Source organism: Ceratotherium simum, unplaced genomic scaffold, assembly GCF_057802395.1.
Source record: "Ceratotherium simum simum isolate JZ-2026a unplaced genomic scaffold, ASM5780239v1 HiC_scaffold_44, whole genome shotgun sequence".
Lineage (NCBI taxonomy): Eukaryota > Metazoa > Chordata > Mammalia > Perissodactyla > Rhinocerotidae > Ceratotherium > Ceratotherium simum.
The window spans coordinates 1,961,365-1,987,501 of NW_028261260.1; the positions used below are offsets into that span (position 1 = coordinate 1,961,365).

The 26,137-nt window shown below is 46.6% G+C and overlaps 1 protein-coding gene across 42 annotated transcripts in view; it reads right to left on the reverse strand.

The window, feature by feature from the left end:
- The window catches only part of LOC101404327 (ral guanine nucleotide dissociation stimulator-like), a 94,079-nt gene that overhangs the window by 42,025 nt on the left and 25,917 nt on the right, over positions 1 to 26,137 (reverse strand). For 3 of the 42 annotated variants that reach the window (XM_087428348.1, XM_087428349.1, XM_087428346.1), the window contains exon 2: positions 13,652 to 14,775. The exons of 33 other annotated variants lie outside the window; for them this stretch is intronic. In XM_087428348.1, coding sequence (XP_087284474.1) covers positions 13,652 to 13,997 — 346 coding nt within the window. In that variant the 5' untranslated portion in view covers positions 13,998 to 14,775. Of the gene's footprint in view, positions 1 to 49; positions 13,535 to 13,651; positions 14,776 to 16,258; positions 16,395 to 16,659; positions 16,753 to 17,348; positions 17,541 to 20,126; positions 22,843 to 26,137 lie in introns of those variants that run through there. 6 more of the 42 variants (XM_087428347.1, XM_087428345.1, XM_087428342.1 and 3 more) reach the window with 5 other exon arrangements.

The window sequence follows — 26,137 nt, forward strand, 5'->3', positions numbered from 1 at the left end:
GTTACTTTCCTTTAGAGTATGGCAGGGCTCTATCAGGATGATGACCTACCTGCTGCGCATGAGGTGATTCCTGATTGACTGGTTTAAGATTCTATTCCTGGGAGGGCCAAAAGTCTAATTAAGTCTCGGCTTGTTTTTGTGAGACGTAGCCTAAGTGGCTCCATTTGGGCCTGGTGTCTTGTTTTAAACACATGACTTCTGCTGGTCCCTGCTTTCCCCAGTTACACCCCGGCTGTCCCTTCACTGACCATTGTTGGTCACACACCCACTGCACCTGCCTCCAGTCCTTCCCCTTCAACACCGTAATCTCACACACAGCTCCTCCCGACACTATCATGACGTCTCCCACCACACGTCGCCTATACTTTCCACACTGCCATCAAGATGCTTCACAAACACCACCACCATTTATGTCCAATGGGCTGAGAGGCCTGCCCGTGCACTGGGAATCAGGAGTCGCAGGGTCTGTCACTTGGCCTCCAATCACCTATTGTACCCCAGCTGAAGGGCTTACCCTGCAGAGACACTCAGTTGTACCCAACTCAATCGCACAACAACATCTTTGCCCCAGGCTTCCTTCAAGATGCTCCACCCACTTTCTGCCCCAACTGCTCCTTGAGGAGTCATTTTGGGGTAGCCTTCGAGGCCACCTTGGTGATTTTGTGCTCAGGCCCAAACAGCTCTTGGCCGACAAACACTTTAACCATACCCCTTGAAATCATATAGCATAGGTAACTAGTGAATGGGTGCAAATTACTGGTTTTACTTCCAAAGGCCGTAATGAATATTTCACACCAGGAACATCCACTTTTGGGTTTTACTGTAGGCTGATATCACAAGGCTCTCACCCAGTGAGGTTCTCTCTTCCCCAGCCCTCTGAGCAGATTTCTCCAAGCTATATTCTGCAATACATCATTGTCTGTATCTCAGCCTGCTTCCCTCAGGTTGCAGGTCCCCTGAGGTTCCTGCCCTGACTGGCTACCACCAACCCATAGAGACACTGTCAGTCCTATAGGACTGGGTGTTCAGTTCTACTAGGACTGACTGACTGGACTGGACACAGGTGCGGTGACCCTACCCACGCAAAATCAGGTAACTGAGGCAACCAAGAAGTATCGAAAACCTTAACCCAACATCGACAACAACTCCATGAGACCCTATCCTAGCCCTTGTGGAACAGTCTCATGAGTCTCTTGCCTAAATGGTTTTAGAGAATGGCCTGGCCCTAGACTGTCTATACCAACCAAGGAAGGAGGGGTTTTTGCCTTTCTTAGAACCACTTGCTGAATGTACACCAACACACAAGTTCAAACCTACCTCCACCAGATGGCCCAAGAGGTTAAAATATTGCGTAATGTTACCTAAATCTTTTAAAAGATACCCAAGGCCCCCGAGATCACTGACCTATTTTCATGGCTGGTCTTTCCAAGTTGGTGACAATGGAAACAGACTGGATTTTAGACTGTTGCTTGTACAATTATAGGATCTGTTACTATAGCCATCATCGGATATTTACTCTCTTGGCTACAATGTGCCCTATCCCTAATAACTCTATTAATTACCCTTATTAACTATCCCAACCAACTTTAAATTAACTAAATTAAAATTAATCAATACCCTGATTAATTTAAAAAATTCAAAATTTTTATGGAGAATCTACTTAACACAGAATACACTGTTGTAAGCATTTAAAGTATACAGTTCAGTGCCATTTAGTACAATGATTATGTAGTGTGGTTATCACCACTAACTAATTCCAGAACATTTTCAACACCCCCAAACAAACCCATACTCATTCACACTATTTTCTCCTAACCCAAGCCCATGAAAACAACTCATCTGTTTTCTCCCCCTATTGATTTGCCTATTCTGGACAGTTCATTCAAATGGCATCATGCTATCTGTGGCCTTTGTGGATGGCTTCAGTGAGCACACATGTTTCAAGGTTCATCCATGGCCTAGCATGTAGCAGTAGCTTATTCCTTTTTATCGCTCCATAATGTCCTATATTATGAATAGGGCACATTTGGTTTATGCAGTCATAACTGGATAGAAATTTGGGTTTGTTCCACATTTGGACCATTGTGAATAATGTTGCTTTGAATATCCATGGAAAAGTTTTTCTTTGAACATATGTTTCCAATGGTCTTTTGGACATACCAACATTGTGACTCTCCTGGTCCATGGTAATTCCAGGTTTAAGATTTTTAAAAATGGCAAACTGTTTTCTGCAGTGGATGCATCAAATTACTTTCCCACCAGTAATGTATGTGGGTTTCCCATTCTCCATATCTTTACTAACACTTGTTACTTTCCATTATGTTGAGTATAGCCTTCATTTTGAGTGTGAAATAGTATCACACTATGCTTTGAATTTGCATTTTCCTAATGATTTATGATACTGAGCATCTATCTAGTGCTTATTGGCCATCTGTGTTTCTCCTGGAGACATGTCCATTGCAGCTAGTTACCCATTTTCATTGGGTAACCAATGAAAATGGTTTCATTTCAAATTTCTTTGAATGAAGTTTCATTTCAAACTTCTTTGTTTTTTATAATTGAGTTCTAAGAGATCTACCGCAGGTAGATTCCATGGCTCCAGGCTTCCCGGGGGCTACTAGGAACTCAGGCCCATGGCTTACCACACCACCTGGCAGTTCCAGCAGCCATAGACAGCTCTCATGGAACCAAGCTTCTGACAGGCTTCTACAAAACCAAGCCCCCAGCCCACCCAGGTGCTTGCTGACTCAGGCGGCCCCAGGCAGCTCCCATGGCACCAGGCACCGGCAGGTTCCCATGAACCCAGTCTTCCATCTTGACCCAGCGCCTGCTAGCTCCTGCAATCTCAGGTAGCTCCTGTGGCCCCAGGCTACCAGGAATCCAGACTTCTGGCCTACCACAGCACAAACTGTCTCTCATGGCACAGGCTTCTGAGAGCAGGCTCCCGTGAGCCAAGACTCTCAGATCATCCCAGCTCTGGCCAACTCTCATGGCCCTGGATGACTCCTGTGGTCACAGGCTCTCAATGAGGACCTGCCAAACCAGGGTCCAGTGGGGTTACTCGTGAACTCAGGGTCCCAGCTGTGCCCAGGGCCAGACACAATACCGTGGACCCAAGCTTTCCACTCACCCCAGTACCAGGCTGCTCAAGGACTCCAGCAGCAAGCCTGCCCCTGGACACCACCAGATGGCCTACCCAGGACCCCTAGATGGGCTGAATGTGAAGGCTTTGGTTTACTAAAGCCAGTCTGTAATAAGTGGAAGAAATGCCTACTTCCTCAAATTTGCAGACACCAATGGAAGGTCACAAGGATCATGAATAATCAAAGATCCACGACACCACCAAAGAAAAAGAATAAAACTCCAATGACCGACCAAGAAACGGAGATATAGGAACTATGTGACAAAGACTTCAGAACAATGCTCTTTGAGAAATTCATAAAACTCTAAGGAAACAAAGATAGACTACTAAATGAAATAAGGAAATAGTGCATGACCAAGTGAGAAGTTCAACATAGAAACAGAAATCATTAAGGAAAAACAAACAGAAATCCTAGAGTTGAAGAACACAATGACTGAACTGAAGAATTCAATAGAGACCTTCTAAATCAGATTCAACCATGTACAAGAAATAATTAGTGCACTAGAAGATGTGTCATCTGAAATCATCGAGTCAAAGGAGAAAAAAGAAAAAAAGGAACAGATAGGATTTGGGAAAGGCAGTGTGAATTATGGGATACCTTGAAAAGAAATAGATAAGCATTATTAAAGTACCAGAGGAGAAGACAGGGAGAAAGGAAAAGAAAGTTGACTTAAAAAAGTAGCAGCTGACACCTTCCCAAATCTGGGGAGAGATGTAGACATCCAAGGTCCTGAAGCCGATCAGTCACCCTAAAATTTCAAACTAAAACATTCTTCTCCAAGGCACATTGTAACAAAACTATCTAAACTCAAAAAAAGGATCAAACAACATGATCAATTTCAACATGATGCAAATCAATGAATGTGATACACCGCATTGAAAGAATGAAAGATAAAAATCCTAAAATAATCTCTCAATGCAGAAAAAGCAGTTTGACAAATTCAACGCCCCTTCATGATAAAAACTCTCAAGAAAGGGTTACAGAAGGAACATACCTGAACATAATAAAAGGTTTACATGACAAACCCACAGCTAACATCATATTGAACAGTGAAAGGTTGAAAGCTTTCTTGCTAAGACAAAGAACAAGACAAGGGAGCCCAGTCTCAACACCACTCTTCAACATACTGCTGCAAGTCTTAACCAGAGACATTTGGCCAGAGAAGGAAATATAAAGCATCTAAATTGGAAATGAAGAAACAAAGTGGTCTCTGTTTGCAGATATGATTTTATGTAGAGAAATACTTAAAGACTCCTCCCCAAACTGTTAGGACTAATAAACAAATTCACTCAAGCTGCAGGAGACAAAATCAACATATAGAAATCTCTTGCCTTTCTCTACACTAACAATGAACTATTTAAAAATGATATAAAGGGCCGGCCCCGTGGCTTAGCGGTTAAATGTGCGAGCTCCGCTGCTGGCGGCAGGGGTTCGGATCCCGGGCGCGCACTGACGCACCACTTCTCCGGCCATGCTGAGGCCGAGTCCCACACACAGCAACTAGAAGGACGTGGAACTATGACATACAACTATCTACTGGGGCTTTGGGGGAAAAAATAAATAAATAAAAATTATTAAAAAAAATGATATAAAGAAAAAAATCCTATTTACAATACCATCAAAAACAGTAAAATACTCATGAATAAATTTAACCAAGAAGGTGAAAGATCTAGAAACTAACAACTATAAGACACAGATGACAGAAATCAAAGACACAAAGAAATGAAAAGATATCTTATGCTCATGGATCAGAAGAATTAGTATTGTTAAAATGTTCATGCTACTCAATGCCATCTCAAGATTCAATGCAATTCCTATTAAAATTCCCATGGCATTTTTCAGAGAAATAGAACAAATAATCCTAATACTCATGTGGATCCACAAAAGACCTCCAATAACCAAAGGAACCCTGAGAAAGAAAAAGCTGAAGGCATCACAATTTCTGATTTCAAACTTTATTACAAATCTATAGTAATAAAAACAGTATGATACAGGTATAAAATGAGACACCTAAACCAATAGAACAGAATCAAGGACCCAGAAATAAAACCACACACATACAGTTTGCTAACAGTTGACAAGTCAGCTAAGAAGATTCCATGGGGAATGGATAGTTTCTACAACAAATGCTGTTGGGAAAACTGGATAACCACATGCAGAAAACTGAAATTGGACCCCTATTTTACACCACTCTATAAATGATCCCAAATTGAATTAAAGACTTAAATGTAAGACACCAAATATAAAACAACTAGAAGAAAATATAGAGAAAAAAGCCCCATGAAACTGGTCTTGACAACGAGTTTTTTGGATATAATATCAAAAGTGCAAGCAACAAATGCAAAACTTAACAAGTGGGATGACATCAATCTAAAAAGATTCTGCATAGCAAATGAAACAATCGGCAAACTAAAGGGGTTAATATCCACAGTATATAAGAAACTCTTACAACTCAACAGCAAAGAAACCAACAAAACAATATGAAAATGGTCAAAGGACCTGAATAGATACTTTTTCAAAGAAGACATAAAAATGGTCAACAGGTACATGAAAAGATGCTCGTAATCACTCATCATCAGGGAAATGAAATCAAAACTACAATGAGATATCACCTCACACCTGTTAGAATGGTTATTCTCAAAGAGACAACAGACAACAAGTGTTGGCGAGGCTGTATAGAAGAGAGAACCCTGTGCACTGATGGTATGAATGTAAATTGCTACAGTCACTATGGAAAAAATATGGAATTTTCTCAAAAAAATAAAAATAGAAATATATATAAATGAGCAATTCCACTTCTGCTTGTATATCCAAAGGAAATGAAGTCACTATTCTGAAGAGATATCTGCACCCCCATGTTCATTTCAACATTATTCACAAACAGAGAACATGGACACAATCCAGGTGTCCATCAATGGATAAATAGATAAAGAAAATGTGAGATATATGTATACATGTAATATATAATGGAATATTACTCAGCCATGCAGGAGAATGAAATCCTGCATTTTGAGATACCATGGATGGACCTTGAGGCATTGCGCTAAGTGATATAAGTCAGACGGAGAAAGACAAATACTATATATTTTCACTCATATGTGAAATCGAAAAAAGCCCAACTCAAAGGAATAGAGACAAGAATAGGTTTCCCAGGGTCCCGGGGTTAGGGGAAATGGGGAGATGTGAGTCAAATTGCACAAATTTCTAGCTGTAAAATGAACAAGTTTTGGGGATCTAATGTACAGCATGGTGACCATAATTAACAATACTATATTATAGATTTGAAATTTGTTAAGAGAGTAGATCTTGAAAGTGATCACTAGAAAAAACAAGTTAATTATGTGAGGGAATGGAGGTGTTAACTCACGGTATTGTGGTAATCCTTTCACAAATCACCATCTTGAACACCTAAAACTTACATATGTTATATGTCACTAATATTTAAAGAAATCTAAAAAAAAAATCTCTCAACAAAGTAAAACCCAGAACCAGATGACTGCACTGGTGAATTCTACCAAACATTTAAAGAAGTATTAAAAACAAGACTTCTTACACTCTGTCAAATATTGAAAAAGAGGGAACACTTCCAAGCTCACTTTACGAGGCCAGCATTACCCTGATACCAACACTAGACAAGGACACTAAAAGAAAATAAAATTACAGACCATTATCCCTGATGAACATAGATGCAAAAATCCTCAACAAAATACTAGCAAATTAAAAATGAATTCAATAGCATATTAAAAGAATTATACACTACCACCAAGTGAAATTTATTCCTGGTATACAAGGGGAGTTCAATATACAAAAATCGATCAATGTAATAAGCCACATCCAGAAAATGAAGGGGAAAAAAATGACCAACTCAATTGATGCAGAAAAACCATTTGACAAAATTCAACGCCCTTTCATGATAAAACACTCAACAAACTAGGAATAGAAGGAAAGTGCCTCAACATAACATAAGCCATATATGAAAAACACACAGCAAACATATTACTGAATGATGGAAGACTGAAAGCTTTTCCTCTAAGATCAGGAACAAGGCAAGGATGCCCACTTTCACCACTTCTATTCAACACAGTATTGAAAGTTCAAGCCAGAACCATGAGGCAATAAAAATAAATAAATAAATAAAAGGCATCTAAATTGGAAAGAAATAAGTAAAATGGTCTCTGTTTGAAGATGATATCATGTCGTATGTAGAAAATCCAAAAGACTCCACAAAAAAGCCGTTTGATCTAACAAATGAATTCAGAAAAGTAGCAGGATACAAAGTCAACACACAAAAATCGGCAGCATTTCTATACACGAACCATGAGCTCTCTGGAAAGGAAATTACAAAAACAATTCATTTATAATAGTATCAGAAAGAATAACATCCTTAGGAATTAACTTAACCAAGGAGGTGAAAGGCTTACACCATAAAAACTACAAAACATTTCAGAAAGAAATTAAAGAAGACATTCATAAATGGACACACATCCCATGTTCATGGATTGGAAGACTTACTATTGTTAAAGTGTCAGTATTACCCAAAGCTATCTACAGATTCAATGTATTCCTTATCCAAATCCTAATGATATTTTTTGCAGAAATAGAAAAACCCGTCCTAAAATTCACATGGAATCTCAAGGGACTCAGAACAGCCAACAACAATCTTACAAAAGAAGAACAAAACTGGAGGACTCACACTTCCTGATTTCAAAACTTACTACAAAGCTACAGTAATCAATAGTATGGTATTGTCATAAAGACAAACATAGAGACCAATGGCATAGAATAGCAAGCCCAGAAACAAACCCTCACATATATGGTCAAGTGATTTTTTTTTTTTAATTTTTATTTATTTATTTTTCCCCCAAAGCCCCAGCAGACAGCTGTATGCCACAGCTGCACATCCTTCCAGTCACTGCATGTGGGACGCGGCCCCAGCATGGCCGGAGAAGCTGTGCGCCGGTGCGCGCCCAGGATCCGAACCTGGGCCGCCGGCAGCGGAGCGCGCGCACTTAACCGCTAAGCCACAGGGCCGGCCCAGGTCAAGTGATTTTTGACAAGGGTGCCAAGACCATGGAATGGAGAAAGGTTTCTTTTCAACAAATGGTGCTGGGAAAACTGGATATCCCCATGCAAAATCTTGAAGCTGGACCCCATCCAACACTATATACAAAAATTAACTCAAAATGGATCAAGGACATAAATGTAAGACCTCAAACAAGAAAATTCTTAGAAGAAAACATGAGATTAAATCTTCATGACACCAGACTTGGCAATGATTTCTTGGATATGACACCAAAGGCACAGGTAACAAAAGAAAAACAATGGAAAAATTGGACTCCATGAAAATTTTATAAGTTGGTACATCAAGAGGCACCCACAGAGTGGGACAAAATATTCGCAAATCATATTTCTGACAAGAGACTGGTATCCAGAATATACAGAGAAGTCCTAAATTAAACAACTAAAAAACAAGCCAATTCAAAAATGGGCATGGATTTGAAGACTCCTTTGCGAAAGAAGACTTAGAAATGGCACATAAGCACATGAAAAGATGCTCAACACCACTAATCATTAGGGAAATGCACATCAAAACCACAATGAGACACCACCTCACACCCACTAAGTTGAGTGCTATCGAAAAGACAAAACAGCAAGTGTTGGCCAAGATGCGGCGAAATGGGAACACTTGTACACTGTTGATAGGAACGTAAAATGGTGCAGCTGCTATGGAAAACAGTGTGGATGTTCCTCCAAAAAATTGAACATAGAATTATCATGTGATCCAGCAATTCCACTTCTGCATATACACCCAAAAGATTTGAAAGCAGAGCCTTGAAGAGATATTTGTACACCCATGTTCATAGCAGTATTATTTACAACAGCTAAAACGTGGAAGCAACCCAAGTGTTTATTGACACATGAGTGGATACACAAAATATAGTATATCCATACAATGGAATATTATTCAGTCTTAAAAAGGAAGCAAATTCTCCAATATGTTATACATGGATTAACCTTGGAGACATTATGCTAACTGAAATAAGCCAGTCACAAAAAGACAAATACTGTATAAACTGAGAGTAGTCAAATCATAGAGAGAGTAAGTAGAATGGTGGCTGCCAAGGGCTGGGGGAGGGGAGAAGGGAGGGTTATTGTTTAATAGGTATAGAGTTTCAGATTTACAAGAGTTATGTGAATGAATAGTGGTGATGACTGTACAACTGTGGAAATATATTTAACGCCACTGAAGTATACACTTAAAAATGGTTAAGATGAAACACTTTTTGTTATGTATATTTTGACTCAATATACAAAAAGGAAAAAAAAAAGAAATGAGCTATCAAGTCACAAAAAGACATAGTGGACACTTAAATACATACTGCTAAGTGAAAGAAGCCAACCAGAAAAGGCTATATACACTGTTCCAGAGTTTTCATATATTCCAATTACACGACATTCCAGAAAAGGCAAAACTATAGAAACAGTATAAAGATCAGTGTTGCCAGGAGTTGGGGGGCAAGGGACGACGAGGTAAAGCACAGGGATTTTAGGGCAATCCAACTCTTCCATAGGATACTGTCATGGTGGATACATGAGATTATGCATTTGTCAAAATCCAAGTACATGACAGCAAGACAATGAACCTTAACGTAAACTACGGACTTGGTTATGAACGCTCTATGAGCATCAGCTCCTCACTTGTAAGGAATGGACTGCACTAAGACAGGTGGTCACGCAAGATGTTAACCGTAGGGGAAACTGTGGGGGAGGAGGGAGAAATGCTCTGCACTCTCTGCTGAATTTCTCTGTCCATCTAAAACTTTCCTAAAAAACAATCTATTAATTAAAAAATAATCAATGGAAGGTAGGGAGTGGGTAGAAATATGGACGAAACAGGAATATCAGAATATTAATAAATGTTGAAGCTGGGTAATAGAGACATGGGGGGCTATCACACTTTTCTGTTTAATTTGTGTATGTTCAAGGTTTTCCACAATAAAACATTTTTAAAGCTCCAGATTAAATCTAGATTATATGTACAAGGAATCAAAGAATGTGAAGAAAACAGATATTTTTGAAGCAAGTACACTGAGGGAACATGCAATCACACTGGATAGAGAGTGAACGTCCTGGTTCTACCAGGAAGGTTCAGAGCTCAGTGAGCAAGGCAGGTGACAGCACAGTCAGGGAAGTGACAGATAATGATCACAGAAAAATGTTTGCCCTCACTAATCACAGAAATGCCAACCATGGGCCCTGACAGAACTGCCCCAGGATTTACAATGTCATGACACCCAGAATTAGAGCGGGCTCAGGGACAGAGCACCACGTCCTGTGAGAATGCCAATCAGCATCGGCTTTCTGGAGGGCAAACCCCCCGAACCCTGGAACCTGCAGGCCACTGGTCCGGCTGCTCTGTTGTATGGAATCTGTCCAAAAACAAAGGGATTGGGTACAGATGATGGACTGAATAAACACATGTAGAGCCCCTTTGACATAGAATCCCTTAAAAATGACCCAAAGATTCCTTCATTGATGAACAAATTCATAATAGCCTTGGGAACCATCAAGAGAGCCGACATTTTGATGAAAACATCAAAGAGAGTCAACAGTTGGTGATCGGAGATCCCAGTGGGGAGCTCCATGTGAGCCATGAAGACCAAGCCACAGTGTCCTCTCTCCCTCTCCCTCCTCCCCCTGCCGTTCACCTAACACCTTCTGCATCGCCCCTCCACTCCCAACCACTGCCCACCTCACGCTCCAGCAATACAGGAGCAGAGGCACAGGGCGCCCTTTCCACGAACACATCTGTCCTCTTGCTCTCTGCCCGTCGCCAGGCAGCGGAGCACTCTTGACATTAGTACAGCCATGTTTGGCCACTCCATTGACCTACAGCCACCAGCACAAAAAGAAATATAAAAGCTGCTTTCTGCATGGTGGGAACTGGCCCTTCTCCCATGGAAATAGTTGCAATGTGTAAAAAATTCAAGGCCCTTCAAGCGCCGCAGCCTGGGGCAGACTGGCCATCTGAGCTGGGCTGGGAGGATAAGCAGGGTAAACAATGCACGTACACAACTACTGGGCTGGGACGATAGCCAGAGGGTGGGGCTCAGTGCTAGTACGCCACTGATAACCATTTGTGCATGGGAACATTGAATGCTTTCTCTGTAAACTCTGTAACTGCTTATATAAACTGCTGGAGACTGACACCCGGTGAGAGTTCCACCTGTGGAAGAGACGCCTTGCCCAGGACTGTGATTCCCGCCCAGCCATATCAATTGACAGGACTCTCCCAGCAGTGGGGCGTGGATGTTGTGAGTAATTGATTTATTGTGAAGTAATTGATCTGATGTGTTCTCTTTTCAGTCAACCTGGTGTTTCTCTTTCTGGTTGATTTGTGTCATTTCACTTCAGTCGATCTGGTGTTTCCTTATCCGATAGATCTGATGTTTTTCCCTCTTATTATATGACCTATTCAAATGTGCTGCTATCTCAGCCGATGTGGATGTTTTCCCTTTCCAGTTGAGCTGGTGTTTTTTCCCTCTTATTATTTGACCTATTCAGATCTGTTTGTGGACTATCACCTTTACCATCCTCTCTATAATAAAATATACCTTCAGTCCATTTGTTTGGAGTGGAAAGTTTCTTTTACGTCTCCAATCGAATCCCCAAACCTCTCATAACAGGAGCCCAGCCCGGCACCTCCTCAGGGCCCAGCAGACTCCTCCTCCCCATCTGGTCCTACCTGCAGCACAGACACCTGCTAGCTAATCTCCGCCTTACAAACAAAACTCTCCCTTGAACCCATGCTCCCTTTTGGTTATTGTCCACTTTCCCAACTCCCCTTCATGGCTAAACCTCTTAAATAAAGTGCCTCATACCTACTGCCCTCCCATGGCTCCCCTTCCCCCACTCTAGACCCAGCTTCATTCCCACCCTCTCAAGGAGACTGAGGTCACCCGTGATCCCATGTGGCCGAGTCCAGCCATCTTTTCTCCATTCTGATCAGAGCTGTATCCCACCCAGCAGAGCACCCCTCCTTTCTGCAATACCCTTTCCCCTCATGGTTCCTGCAACTTCATGCTCCACCATTTCAGGCCCCTTTCCTGGACCCTCTTCAGCTACACCTCTGCAAACACTGCCTGCTCCTAGGCTGGGCCCTGGGCCCTTCCACAGCTACAGTGTCTCCAGGAAACCTCATTCAATTCCACGGTTTTAAATATCTCTGACCTCATCCCGACTCTGCTGACACACTGATGCAACTTTAAGAGGTTAGGTGCTAGCTCCCCAGCATCAGTACCTAAGGACTATCTCAGACTCGATTCGTCTCAAAATTTCACTGTCATGAGTTCCAAAATAGCATCAAATCTTTCCAAAAGGAGGAAAAATTTGGATACAATAAACAGTTGTGAACAAAGTAACCAATAAAACGTATACTTACATCCAGTCATGGTTGCTTGATGGGGAAAATAAGAACACAGAACTAAGATCAGATATTCTCAAGCTGGGGACCGGAAGGTGATGAGTTGGGAGTGTAAAACACGGGAACTGATCAACTCTAAGCATTTACAGAAAGAGAGGCAGAAATGGTTGTTCCTAAAAGCTGAAATACACCCACTAAAGGAATAGAAAAATCATGAGAAAACCTAAGAAATTAAAAATTAAATTAAATGGTAGACTCACATTCCAATTTATCAATAATCACAATTGTAAATGGATCAAATTGCTCTATAAAAACATGAAGGCTCTCAAGTTGAGTTAAAATATTGTTATAAAATAAAGGGATATAATATGGTTGAAAATAAGGAGATAAAGAAATAAGACTTTAAATGGGACAAACAGGGGTTTTCTGTGTTGATAACTGTCAGGGACACTTATGCACCTAACAATATGGTCTTGAAACATAAAGCAAAACTGGACAAACAAGAAGACACAGGCACCCCAGGGGAGGTGCCTTCCCTTTCCACAGGGAAACCTACCTTACCTCTCTTAAAAAGCCACAGGTCAAGTGATACAGTAAGTTAGGAAACAGATCTGCTGACAAACACAAAAAAGCTAGATCTAGCCTCAGCCCCAGGGACAACGTAAGCATCTAGTGGAGAGCGAACATTCTCCTCAAACCACAATGAAACAGTCACCACAATGGACTGTGTGCTAAGCCACAATGAAATCTCTAAAGAGTCCAAAAAGCAGAAATCTATAAGTGACTATATTACTGGAACTTAAAGCAATAAAAGTAAAAAATAATCACAAAATATTGGCTCCCCTCCCCCAACCTATCCACTTGAAAATCTGTCCACACCCTTCTAAATCTCTCAGGTTAAAGAGGGAATCCAGACAGACAGGAGAAACTCTTTAGAAATGAACAGCAATGAGAGCAGCATGAGGCAAATCCAGGATAGCAGCAGGCATGCTGCACACAGAAGTGCTCAGGGGCCGTCTGCTGTGGAGCAAGAAACTCCTCATGAGGAGCAGGCAGTGGGGGAGCCCTGAGCCCCAGGACTGACCTCGGCTGGGGGCAGTAGGCTGCTCAGTTAGGGAGCCCCTCCCTTCAGCTCGTCCAGCTCCTCCTTCAGCGTGTGCACTTGGCTGTCGGCAGCTGCCCCTCTTCAGCTCGCTGTCCTTCTCCACCTGCTCCTGCAGGTGGCACACGTGCTCCTGTTCCCCCGGGAGCAGAAGCAGTAGGAGTGCAGCGAGTCGAGGAGTTCTTAGGCCCCAGCGCTGACAGGATGACCCCGCTGAGGGACCTGGGGCCGGTGTTGCTGTGTTCACCCTGCACATCTTCTGCGGCTGGCTCCGGGGTGACATCAGTTGGAGGGTGAAGGGGCTCTGGGAGGGTTTCTGAGGCATCATTGTGAATGATGAATGTGGGGGCTCTGGGTCAAGCTCTCATCAGGCCCAAGGCTGGTCCCACTGTAGGTGGGCTCCACATCTCTCTTCAGCCTCTTTCGGTCAACAGCCTCTCGAGGGACAGATGGCCTCTCTTGAGTATGTGCTGAGGAGAAACTGTAAGAAGGATGCCAGCCAATAAATCTGCATGCCTCAGATCCTGAGGGATAAAGTCACCCACGGAAATGCCACTCTTATCCAGCAGGCCCTGGCTGGGAAGAGGGGGTCTCATCGCCAGCATCTACAGCAGACCTGTTTGCATCTCCCTGGCTGCCTCACGCTGTGGAGACCACACTGTCTCCTGGAGTTCCTTCCAGAGACTCTGTGCCCGCTCCTGACTGGTGGCTTCCTGGGTGGCACTGGGTTCGGGTTCGCCCTGCAGAAGGGCTCGCTTCAATTTGCGGGACCCTGGCTGGGCCCTCAGGTTTTCCCTCGAGGATAAGGATGAACCTGAAGCTCCTTTCCCGTCTGCTTAACTGGCATGTTCCTCTTGTCCCTGGCGGCTATCTTGGTGTCATTTCTTCTGGGGCGGCCGTGGCCTTCAGCTCCTCCTTCTCAGTCAGGTGGAAGATGGAGGGCAAGGCCGTGGGCTTGAACATGTAGTACTGACCCTCCAGCCTGTTCAAGAGTTTTTTTTGGTGAAATGTTCACTACAGATGAAAGAATACTTAGTAGGGTCCAGTCATCCCTGTGAACAGCTTTTAGCAACTGGACAAGACGTTTTGAGTACTTTATGTGGAGCCTGCAAGGATACATGAAAAAGTAGTTAAAAAGAAAGAATTAAATGTCTCCCCCTAAAATAATCAATTATAAAAGCAAAACAAGTGTTTTTGGGAACACCCACACTTAGGAATTTTGCCCATTTAAAACTTTAGTAAAGATTTAAGGAACACCTCTGCTTGCAAGTTATTACTGTAATAGAAAGATGAAAGACCCACTGTCTACCTTAAGGAGCTGACCATCTGTAGGGCAGAGAAGGAAGGAAGGTGAAGACCTCCTCCCAGGTTGTGGTAAGTGCCCTGTAGGAACAAAGATGCTCGGGCAGAGAGCACAGGATGGCACCAAGACAACAGGAAAGGCTTCAGGAAGCCTCAGAAATAGTTCCTAGAAGCTCACGGCTGTCCAACCCTCCTGCTGTCCCTGGGATGCAGGACTTTGGGTGCTAAAACGGCGAGTATTGGTCCCCCTATTTCAAAGCTAGGCCAGGTGTCGACCAGCAGAGCCTCCCAGGCACTCAGCAGGGCGCCTGGTCCCAGCTCTACTCAAGCAGCTGAGGATGCAGGACTGCCGCCAAGAGGAGGTCAGCCCCAAGAGCTGTGGTTCTGTGTTCCTCCTGTCCTTCCACTACCAGGAGGAAAACTGCTTCCTGTACCAAGCAACCAGCCCCTGAAATGTACTGACCAAGACACTTCATAATCTTTTCTCCTCATTAAGGTAAAATCTCTATTTAGAGAAAACTATGCACATGGGGAGGAAGGGGGTCTCTCTCGAGGCTTTCTTCTCCTCCTGAGTTCATCTAACCCCCATGAGGCCGGGTGGATACTAGGTCCTCAGGGAGTTCCAAGCAACCTGACCTTCTAACATTTCTCAATGCTTTGTGACAGTTACGAAAGGACCCCCACTTCCTTTGCCCCCATACCACGTTAAACAATGACACATGCCAAGAGCAACCTTCTCTGTAGTGTTTTGCATCATTCTCAAAAACAGTAACAAAACTTTTGGGACACAGGCTCTGAAGGAAACTGTCAAGAAAGCATGTTGTCTGACCTCTGAAACAAGCTCACATTACTAGTTCTTTGGATAGATTGTAACAACTTCCGACTTAAAACAAACCACTGTTAACTTTGAATAAGACTAAAGACAACAAGTGGCATTCAGGTCTTTCAAAATTCAATAACAACGTGCAACATGAAACAAAAGGATCTGCCAGGAGGTTTTCAAAGTAGAATGTCTTCAGTGCACTGTTCTGGGACCTCCATTGCAGAGTCTGCAGGAAAGGACTCACTCAACTGGCTGAATTCCAGAAGCCCTCATGAAGGGAGCCAGGCCAAGGGGAAGGCAAACCCCTCATCCTGCTGTGGGATCCCAAGGAAGAAGTGAAGAGAGGAGCCCCTTCCCTGAGTCCCCAGGGTAAGCCTCCCAGTGAGGAGTGGGTTGCAACCTCCTCCACCCATGATGCTGTCACATGCAGAATCTGCAGAGTCAGATGTCTCTCCAGGACTCACCTCCAGTGCAGAGCCACCTTTCCCTGCACTGCCAGGACCCTTCTAGCAACAGAGCATCTGAGAGGCGTGTCAATTTGGAGGTAGAAGCTGCATTTGCTCAGCCACATTCCTGATCTCAGAGATCAAGGCAGGCTCCCTGCCATCAAAAGAGCAGAAAAGTCACGGCAAATGCAAGAAGATAGTGACCTAAGAAAGAGTGTTTCCAGAATACCCTGTTTCTTGACATTGTTGGCCCCAGCCTGAATCAGTGGAGAGCAGAGTGGCCAGGGGGTGGGGGTGACAGTGTGGTGGAGGCCATAAGGTGGGTGCCAGTGGCCATGGGATGGCCGCAGTGGCCCGAGGTGCCCAGAGCAGAGACAGTGGCACAGACCAAGGCCACATAGCGCCTGGCGCTCACTCACCTTCTGGACCGGCCCCGAGACCCCAAGCACAGAGTGCTGCCTGCCTTGGGCTGGACCGCCAGGGTGGTTGACTGGGCGGCAATGGCCGGTTACCTGTGGAAGGAGATGGCTGTTTCTCCTCGTTGCCCAGTGGTGGGAGCAGATCGCGGCAGTGCAGTGATCACCATCCTGGGCCTCAGGCTGTCATGCTGCCAGGCTCCGGCCCCCTCCTCTCCACCCCACAGTGGGACCGCCACAAGAGTAGGGCTCGAAGCGACACTGTGCAGCAAGTGGGAGCTGGTACCCCAGCCCCCAGGATGTCAAGATGGTGGCGTGCCCATCTGTCCTCCATAAAGCATGATGGCCACGTCCGTGGGCCTAGGCAAACTGCTGCCTGATGCACTCACCCTGGGGGAGCGCTGCCAAAACGCGTCTGTTCCGCTGCCCTGATGGGTCGCTGCTGCGGTGTTCATAGCAAATGACCCAGACCGAGCGGGGAGGGAGAATGTGGCCGGCCCTCCGAGAGGGGCCCCGCCGGACGCCAAGATGGTGACCGATGCACTTCCGCCCACACTTCTGGCCCTGCCCAGGTTGCTCACCTGGATTGGCCCCAGTGGTTGAGCATCACATTCTGCTCATTCTCCTGGGCAGCGGGGAGAGGGACGCGGGTAAGGACACCTGCAGCGGTCAGCATGGAAGACTGCGCTCACCTGGACTCTTAGCCGCTGGGACTGGCTGGCATGGTTTGGGGCGGGGCCGTTGGGGGCAGCAGCTCCTCAGGTGGAGTGGGTGGGGACAGCTCCCATAGTGAGACCTGTGCGTCTGATAACCAGGTCCCTGCGGGTCTGGACGCTCTTTCCATCCACCCTCGGTGCTCTGGCGCTGGCCTGACAAGCCCATGGCTGCTGGGACAGGAGGGGCAGCAGGGAGTCAGGGAGGGGAGGGGGTGCTGGGCGGGGCTGGGGCAATGGTTCTTGGGAGGCTTTTTCCTTCCCCGCCAGGATTAAGAAGTCCCTTCTCTGGAACTGGCTTTGGATCCAACCACACAATCCCTGTCTGTGTGCAGAACTCTTGCCCTGGTCTCACCCCTGGCAAAGATTTCTTGCTTTGACCAAACTTTAGTCAGGCTCCTGAACCTTCTTGTAGGCCTGTCTGTGCACTTCCTTGTAAAATCCAGTTTTAGCAAGAACCTTGCTAAGTCAGTTTAACCAGAACACCCACCCGTATGTCTGATCACCATCGAGATCTGCTCAGGCTCCTCCTCCTCCTCCACCATCCCTCAGGTGGTGTCTGATCACTCTGGCCTCTCTTTGGTAAGAATCCTGTTAGGTCAGGTTAGCCAGAAACCCCAACACTTGTTTTTTCTCTTAGTAATTTTCCATCCTGTGACCCCCACCATGCTGCCTGGCCATGAATTCCCACTTGCCCATGCTGCATTCAGAGTAGAGTCCAATCTCATTTCTCCCCCGCTGTGAATCCCATCACGGTGGTCCCTACATATCACAGTGGTTCTGAATAAAATATGGCTTACCATCTTTGACAGGTGTCATTAAATAATTTTTCTTTAAAACCTCCAACCACAACAAAAAACCAGACCAGGCTCCTTTCCTTGCTCCCTCAAGCCATTTCAGAGCTACTTCAGATTCTGGCCCTGCTCTCCTCAGAGACCTCTATTATGCGAGTCATAAGACTTTTCCTAACTTTGGTGCGTGTGTGGAGGGGGGCACACACCAGCATCAGTCTCTCCATGGGAACCACAGCACTTGCCAGTGAGCAGTCATATTTTGAAAGGAATCTCTTTCTCTGAGTGGTAGGTCTCAACAGTGGACTCAAAATATTCAGTGAACCATGTTGTAAACAGATGTGCTGTCATCTAGGCTTTGTTGTTCAATTTGAGCATTGACTTTAACTTAAAGTCAGCAGATGCATTATGTCTAACAAGAGAGTGAGCCTGTACAAAGGCCCTAGGGTGTGGATCGGAGGGAGAGGGGAGAGAACAGGATCAGTTAGAGGACCAGAGGTCAGAATGTGAGACAGGATTTGGAGAAGGAGCCAGAGCAGTCAGTAACAGCACAGCAGCCAGGTCATTGCCCCGCACAACATATCTGGGAGTCAGGACCTTCTCCTAATCGCAGTCAGTGGGGGACCCCCATTTCTGGTTGGACCTCTTGGGGGACAAGAAGGCAGTGTCTTACCACATCTGTCTGTCCACATCTACCAGACCCTGGCCAGGGAGTGTGAAGTGCTGATGCAGAAGTACCTGCACCTGCTGCAGATCGTGGAGACGAGAAGACAGTAGCCAAGCAGCTACGGCAGCAGATCGAGGATGGGGAGATCAATATCGAGTGGCTGAAGGCAGAGGTGACTGCTGGCTAGGGGTGCAGAGGAGGCTGGCCAGGGGGCCCAGGGCACAGGCCAAACACCTCACACTCTGGGCTCCTGCAGGATCGGGGGGGCACATGACCGGCAGGGGGACCAGCTTCCAGCCACAGCTATGCCAGCCTAGAAACTTAAATTTAGTGATGCTGGCAGAGTGGGAAGGGCCTTAGCCAGATCTGAGTTCAGATCCTACCTCTGCCACTTGACGGTTGCAACCTAGAGTACATCCCCCCATCATCTGTGCCTCAATTCCTTCATCTATAAAACAGCCTTTTTATACTTGCCTGACAAAGTTGTGAGGATTGAGTGAGGTTATTTATGGGCGAGTTTTTAATTACTCTGCTGATGACCACATTGACTAAGCATTCCCACATTATCAGCTGAAGTGTCCGGGGACACAGAGTTACTGGTGAGTCATCATAGTGTGGGCTGCTGGCTAAGTTCTAAGCAGTCGTTCCCTCTGCCTGTCATAAGAGCTCCTACAGGGGCTTGCCGGGCATCGGTCTGGAGGCCACGCTGTTCCTAGGTTAAGGTTTCTAGAACTTCACTACTCAAAATGTGGCCCATGAAGCAAGAGCATGTTAGAAATGCAGAATCTCAGGCCCTGCCCAGACCTCCAGAATCAGAATCTGCACTTTCACAACATCCCAGTTGATTGCCATTTACATTAAAGCTTGGGAGGCGCTGGCTCTCTGTCCCTTAGACGCCCCTCACCAGCTGTCTACCCCAGCGCCAAATGATGTGATTGCCTCTCCCCCCCTCATCTCACCAGTGCGCATCAGATGCTCAGAGCAATTTGGCCACATCACATAAGGACCGAGGACTCTGAGCTGAGGATGGGAAAATGGAAACAGATTCTAACCAGGGTTGGCTGCATGATTTGTAGGGCCTGATGCAAGGGAAAAATGCAAGGCCCTGGGTGGAGTCGGGGAAGTCGACCTCCCCTTCTCACAGCCCACCAACCCACCCATGGCAGACAGGCGACCCCCCAATATCAACCTTCAACCTCCTCTAAACTCTGTGCCATGATACACTTGGTACCTAGATGAGGGGTGGGCAAGATGCCCCTGCTGAGTCACCCACCTAGTGCCCAGGCATTGTCTCCTTGCCTTGCCCTGAGACAGGATCGGGTGTTCACTGCACCCGCCATTTCTGCACCTACCCCAAGGCCCCTGCAGAGGGTGGAGGGTGACTCACTGTGGAATGTGAGTCTTCCTGGCTGACTCCACCCATTTGCTCCCAGACAGAGGATAGAGGAGGTCATGGGTTCTGGGGGTGCCGGCATGTGGGGAGCAAGCAGCTGAGACACCATCCCAGGGAGGCAACAGTAGGCAGGAACACATGAGGGCTGAGGCTCCACGCCCCTGGGGTGTGCTCCATTGTTCCATCAGATGTTTCTCATGAAAACAAATTCAAAGAGAAATAATAACTTCAAGGTTGCAACTGCAGAACTTGAAGCCCCAAGCATGGGGCCTTCTGAGCACAGGACCCCATCACACGCCCTTGAAGCCAGCTCTGCCTGGAATGTTCAACGCTCTGAAGTTGCTAATTCCACCTTATGGTGCTGCTGCCAAGCTCTGAACTAATGATCACATCAGCTTGAAACTTGAGCTTGAACAAAAGTTTCAGATTCCACACACCTCCTCTACACTGCAGCAGGCACTGTCAGAGATGCTTTCTTAGTCAGTCCCCATAACCATCCTCATAGGTTGGAACGAGGAAGCAGGCTCAGAGAACTCAAGGCACCTGACCAAGCTCACACAGCTGGGAGGTGGCAGAGCCAGGACTAGAACCCAGGTCTGTGTGTCTACTTGCCAGTCTTGCCACTCTACTTGTGGGTCCTGGGATCGGGGCTTGTCCCGTGTCTAAACCATCTAGTTCATTCTGAGATCTATCCTAGCCCTACACATATCCCTGAAACCAAGCTGAGTCCTTACTAAGGACGAAGGAATAGGTCTAAGGACCAGTACCAGGTTAGTGGCTTCATGATCAAGGGTGTCATTCACTCACTCACTCGTTCACTAACTGCCTAAAATCTGCTGACCACTGCCTCATCCTCTTCCCCAGGCTCCTCTTACCCCATCACTCGGGGCTCCAGCCAGTGTCCCCGGTCATGAGCTGTGCACACCTTGGCCTTTGCATATGCTGGGGCTTCTGTATGGAGTGCCCCTTCCACCCCCACGCTTCCCTGCCTGGTGGAATCCTACCAAGCTCAAATGCCTCCTCCTGGGGACTCTCATCCCAGAATGTGCTCCATGACCCCTGCTGCCACAGCTTTCCCACCCTCAGCATGCCATGTCAGAGCCGGCTCCTCAGGTGTCTGTCCCTCACCTGGTCTGGTGGGACTTCCTTGAAGGCAGGGGTGTCCTTTATCACTCTGTCCCTTCTGCCTCGCACATAGTAGGTACTCTGTAAGGACTTGATGAATGAATGGACATCAGGTTCTGTGGGAGGCAGTAAAGAGATGGAAGCTTCTAGCCTTAAAGTCTGATTGTGGTAGAGTGTGATTGGCACCATAATAGAGCTTGCAGTGTGAACCCAGGTAGAAAACGAGTCATTTTATGGCCAAAGAAGGTATGGGTTCATGTCGCATATGGCCTTGAAAGGTTTCGGGGGTTGGTAGGCCAGAGAAGGGGTGGGTGCAAAGGGCAGGGCCCTCTCTGGTGCTGGAGAGCACAAAACTGGTCAGTTTTGGTGAAAGTGTGTGTGTGTGTTTGTGTCAGCGTGGCAGCAGAGGCCTTTGTGGTGGGAATTAGGAGCAACGTTTCCAACTGAGTATATTACTCTCCAGGGAAAACGATATTTTTAAGTAAGGCTTTTTTTTGTGTGTGAGGAAGATAAGCCCTGAGCTAACATTCATGCCAATCTTCCTCTTTTTGCTGAGGAAGACCGGCCGTGAGCTAACATATATTGCCAGTCCTCCTTTTTCTCCCTAAAGCCCCAGTACATAAGTGTATATCACAGTTGCACATCCATCTAGTTGTCATATGTGGGACGCCGCCTCATCATGGCTGGACGAACGGTGCGTCAGTGCGCGCCCGGGATCCGAACCCGGGCCACCAGTAGCGCAGCGGGTGCACTTAACCACTAAGCCATGTAGCCGGCCCCTAAGTAAGACTTTGCAAGATCAGCTTGGTAAACCTTTCTGGCTGTAGTCTTTCTCTCTCTCTCTCTCTCTCACTCCCTCACTCTCTCACTCTCACTCTCTCTCTCTCTCTCTCACACACACACACACACACACACACCCTGCAGAGCAGAGGGCACTTGTGTGTTCTGGAGGGGCTCCAGGAAGTTGAAACAGAGCCCATTTCCCAAGAAGTAGGCCATCAGGTAGGCAGGAGGTGCTGAGGAGCCAAGTAAGTGATGAATGATGCCCGTGACAAAGACAGAGGGTCATAGAATGTCAGAGCTGGGAGGGATCTGAGAACTGAGAGGTCCACAGAAGAGGAAAGGACTTATCCAAGGTCACTCCAAGGTCACTTCCAGCGCTGGAATCCAGGCTTAACTTTGGGTCTCCTGGCTGTAGATCCGTGGCCTGTGCCTGCCACACACGTTATTCCTTCCTTGCTGGGGAGACGGGCCATATAAAATGTGCATATTCAGGAAACACTGTGTCACCTGATAGCCAGAAAACTTCCTCAAGCCCCATCCCACGTATTCCTGAGGATTTTCAGGGTCTTCCATTTTCCTGGCCACATCTGGCTTCCAATTCTGCTCTCCTGGCTTCTTGTATCACTTCTCACAGTGCCAGTCTCCACTCAGTCTTGACTGCTCCTTACCCCCTTGTGGTCGCTCCATGTGTCCGTCAGGTGGAACTAGATTCTGCTGCAATTACAAACAGCCCCCAAGTCTCAGAGGCTTAAAACAACAAAGAATGCTTTCTCTCTCACACTGTGTGTCCATTGTGTGTTCTGCTCCACAAAATTCTCACTCAGAGTCAGGGACACAGGCTGACGGGGCTCCCACCATCAGGAAATTCACCAGTCCCAGGGCAGGGGAAGGAATGTGGCAAATGATGCCTGACAACTCTGCTCAAGTTTTATTGGACACAGCGAGTCACATGACCGCACCCGACTTCAGGGCCCTGGGCAGTACAGTCCTGCCCTGACCCAGGAGGAGAACCAGAGTATCCAGGAAAGCCCTAATGACACCCAGCTGGCTCTTCCTTCACTCCCCAAGCCCCCAACATGGGCCAAGTATGGACCAGACTTTCTGAAAGGCTTAGATGCACTCGAGGGGGTTTCCAGTACTGAAACAGAAAACAGCTGAAAGCTGAATAGAAGACATCCTTGCCCTCCTGTCACTCAGCCTTTCCTGCTACAGGGATTTCTTGCTGACCTCCTCTCCTCACGCTGGCCTCTCTCCACACTCTCCCAACTGCCATTTTGGTGGTGGTGGTGGGGGTGTTCATAATCCCTTTATCTGCCAAGACCCTCGCCTTACATCCAGTGATGTGCTGGAGCTGGCTCACACCAACTTGCAAGTCGGTTGTGAAATTTTCAAGAATCTTGCAAGCTTGTTATTCACTCTTTGGTAGCTTAAAATGGGCCAAGGTAGGAATGTTTACAGCATGGAAATTGGCCAGTGCTACCAGTCAGAGTTTTTCTTTCAGAGAGCTGGTCATTAATCCTTTACCAATATACCCTTGTCTACACCTTTTTTCAGGATCAGCTAAATACTTTGCTGGGCCCAGTGCAAATTGAAAATGCAGGGCTCTTAAGAATTTCAAGGCAACAACAGCAGAGCCTTAAACCAGGCATTAGGCCCTTCTTAGCAGGCTGTGCACAGGTCAGACATCGAGGACACTGCCCTGTCTCTAGTCCCTCTATAACCTCTACACTCAGAGCCCCCACCAGCAGCCAACTCTCCCTAGAGGTAACAGGAGATCACACCCAAACAAAAGCAAAGTTATTAAGCAAAACTGTCCAGCTCTGCTCAGTCTCTTCTCTCCCATCTAAAGAGTCCTCTTGGGCTTCATCTTTTGTAACCAAAAAGCTACAAGGACCATCTAAAACAAAGGGAACATCCTCTTCTGAGAAGAATCCTTCCCTCCTCTAGAATCCTCAGTTTGGCACCATTTCATTGTTTTAATAGTTATTTTTCTCCCATTTATGATTGGAAGTAAGTTGGGACGGCTCAGGCAGCCCAAAGGGAAGGGTAGGAATTTAGAGGTGGTCATGGTATTTTCCTGGCTTGGGAGCACTCAGAATCCTGGAAGGCTGACTCTGCAAGAAACTGCACAGATCTTTAGTTCAGGGTTTGTGGTAAAACTGTAGCCTTGGGATCATGTTTACAAACCAACTTTGACATGGAGAGGGCCACCTTGACCCCTCCCCAGGCAGCCCCTCTGCAGGGCCCACTCCATGCCTTGAGTCCTGTTTCCCATGTTCCTCCTGCCATCCCCACCCCTGCTGCCCTGAACTCAACACCCTGTTGTACTCTGCATCTTTGTTCACATCATCCCTTCTGCTCCAATTCCTTCTATACTCTAGCACACATGTTGAGTCTTTTTTTTTTTTTGTGAGGAAGATCAGCCTTGAGCTAACATCCATGCCAATCTTCCACTTTTTGCTGAGGAAGACTGGCCATGGGATAATATCTGTGCCCATTTTCCTCCACTTTTATATGGGACACAACCACAGCATGGCCTGACAAGCGGTGCATCAGTTTGGATCCCGGGCCGCCAGCAGCGGAGCTCATGCACTTAACTGCCACAGCACGGGGCCAGCCCAATTGGGCTCCTGTTTTGTCCTTCAAAACCTCTGGGTAGCGCTTGTGGATTCCATGGTGAGACCCTCCCACTGCATTAGGGGCCCACCTCTGTTCTGGCCTCACCTTGTTGGAGTATAAGTTACCTCTGTGGGTTTCTGACCCTTTTCTTAGGCTGGAAGCTCCTCCAGTGAAGGGATCTGACTTATCCCCCTCTGGCTGTCTCACCCATGCCCAGCATGGTGCCACCACACGAACTCCATCAGGACATGCTGACAGCATTGGCACAAAGGGAGACAGAGATGGGCATCTCTTAGGCTTGGAAGAGTCCAGAGGGAATGGAGAAGGAAGGAGAGAGAACTGAGTTGTGTGGCAGCTGTTTGAAAAACAGGAAGTACAGAGATCTTTAGCAAAACCTTGACTGCTAACAAAAGAGAGAAAACCATGGACTAATTCCTCCATCAATGACTGCACCGACTAAATGCATTCTGGATTAAAGACACTGTCTCCAGAGAGGGGACTGTGGTGGGGCAGGAGCGAACGAGCAGTGCCGCCGAGGGATGCGGCAAATGAGGGTTTGCCTCTGATGGGCCAAGAAGGCCAGACTGTGGGATGGCAAGTGGGCAGGGCTCAGCTGAGACGCCAGACATTGAGCCAGGTTGGGTAGCCAGAGCTGGACTCTAGCCAGCGAGTTGGGATAATAAGCCGAAGTCCCAACTCTCCATGGTCATCGTTGACAAGGGTCAACTGAGCAGGCCTTGGACGTCAGCCAAGCCAACCTGGATCCAAAGCAAATGCATCCTCAGAAGGAACCTTCAGGATAAGGGAAAGGCTGTCTCTGTGATCTCAGAGGGGCTGGGGTTCCTGCGGCCATCCTGACATTGGCTCCTAGCAGGGGTGGGCCGTGGCCCAAGGCTTCTGCAAGGTCTCCAAGCTCACAGCTCTCCAGAGCATTGCCCACCCAGCACAATCCTTAAATCAGACTCCCAGACTGCCAGTGTTGCCTGTGCAGGGAGCAGAGCATCTGACCTGACTGCATCTGGTTTTTGCTCTGGTCCCTGGGGAGTAGATGTCCTGTAGATGCCTCTGAGAAGAGCGCCATCAGTTTTACATACAGACTACATTTACCCACACACCCACACCCACACGCATACCCCACAATCCTAAAGAGAAAAAGGCTACCACGTGCAAATCCCAGAACTGGCAAAGAGAGCAGACTGGCATGGGGGTGATGACATCAGGGCAGTGAGGGTGCTGACTGGGCATCCACGTGTCTCTGAGCTCTCCATGAGCCTGTGTGTGAGTCCCTTAGCTCTTTAGAGTTCAGATCCAAGAACAGCCATTATTTCATGTGCCTAGGTTCTCAGAGAATGGAAAAAATAGAAAAGCCTGCATTGACACTGAATATTTC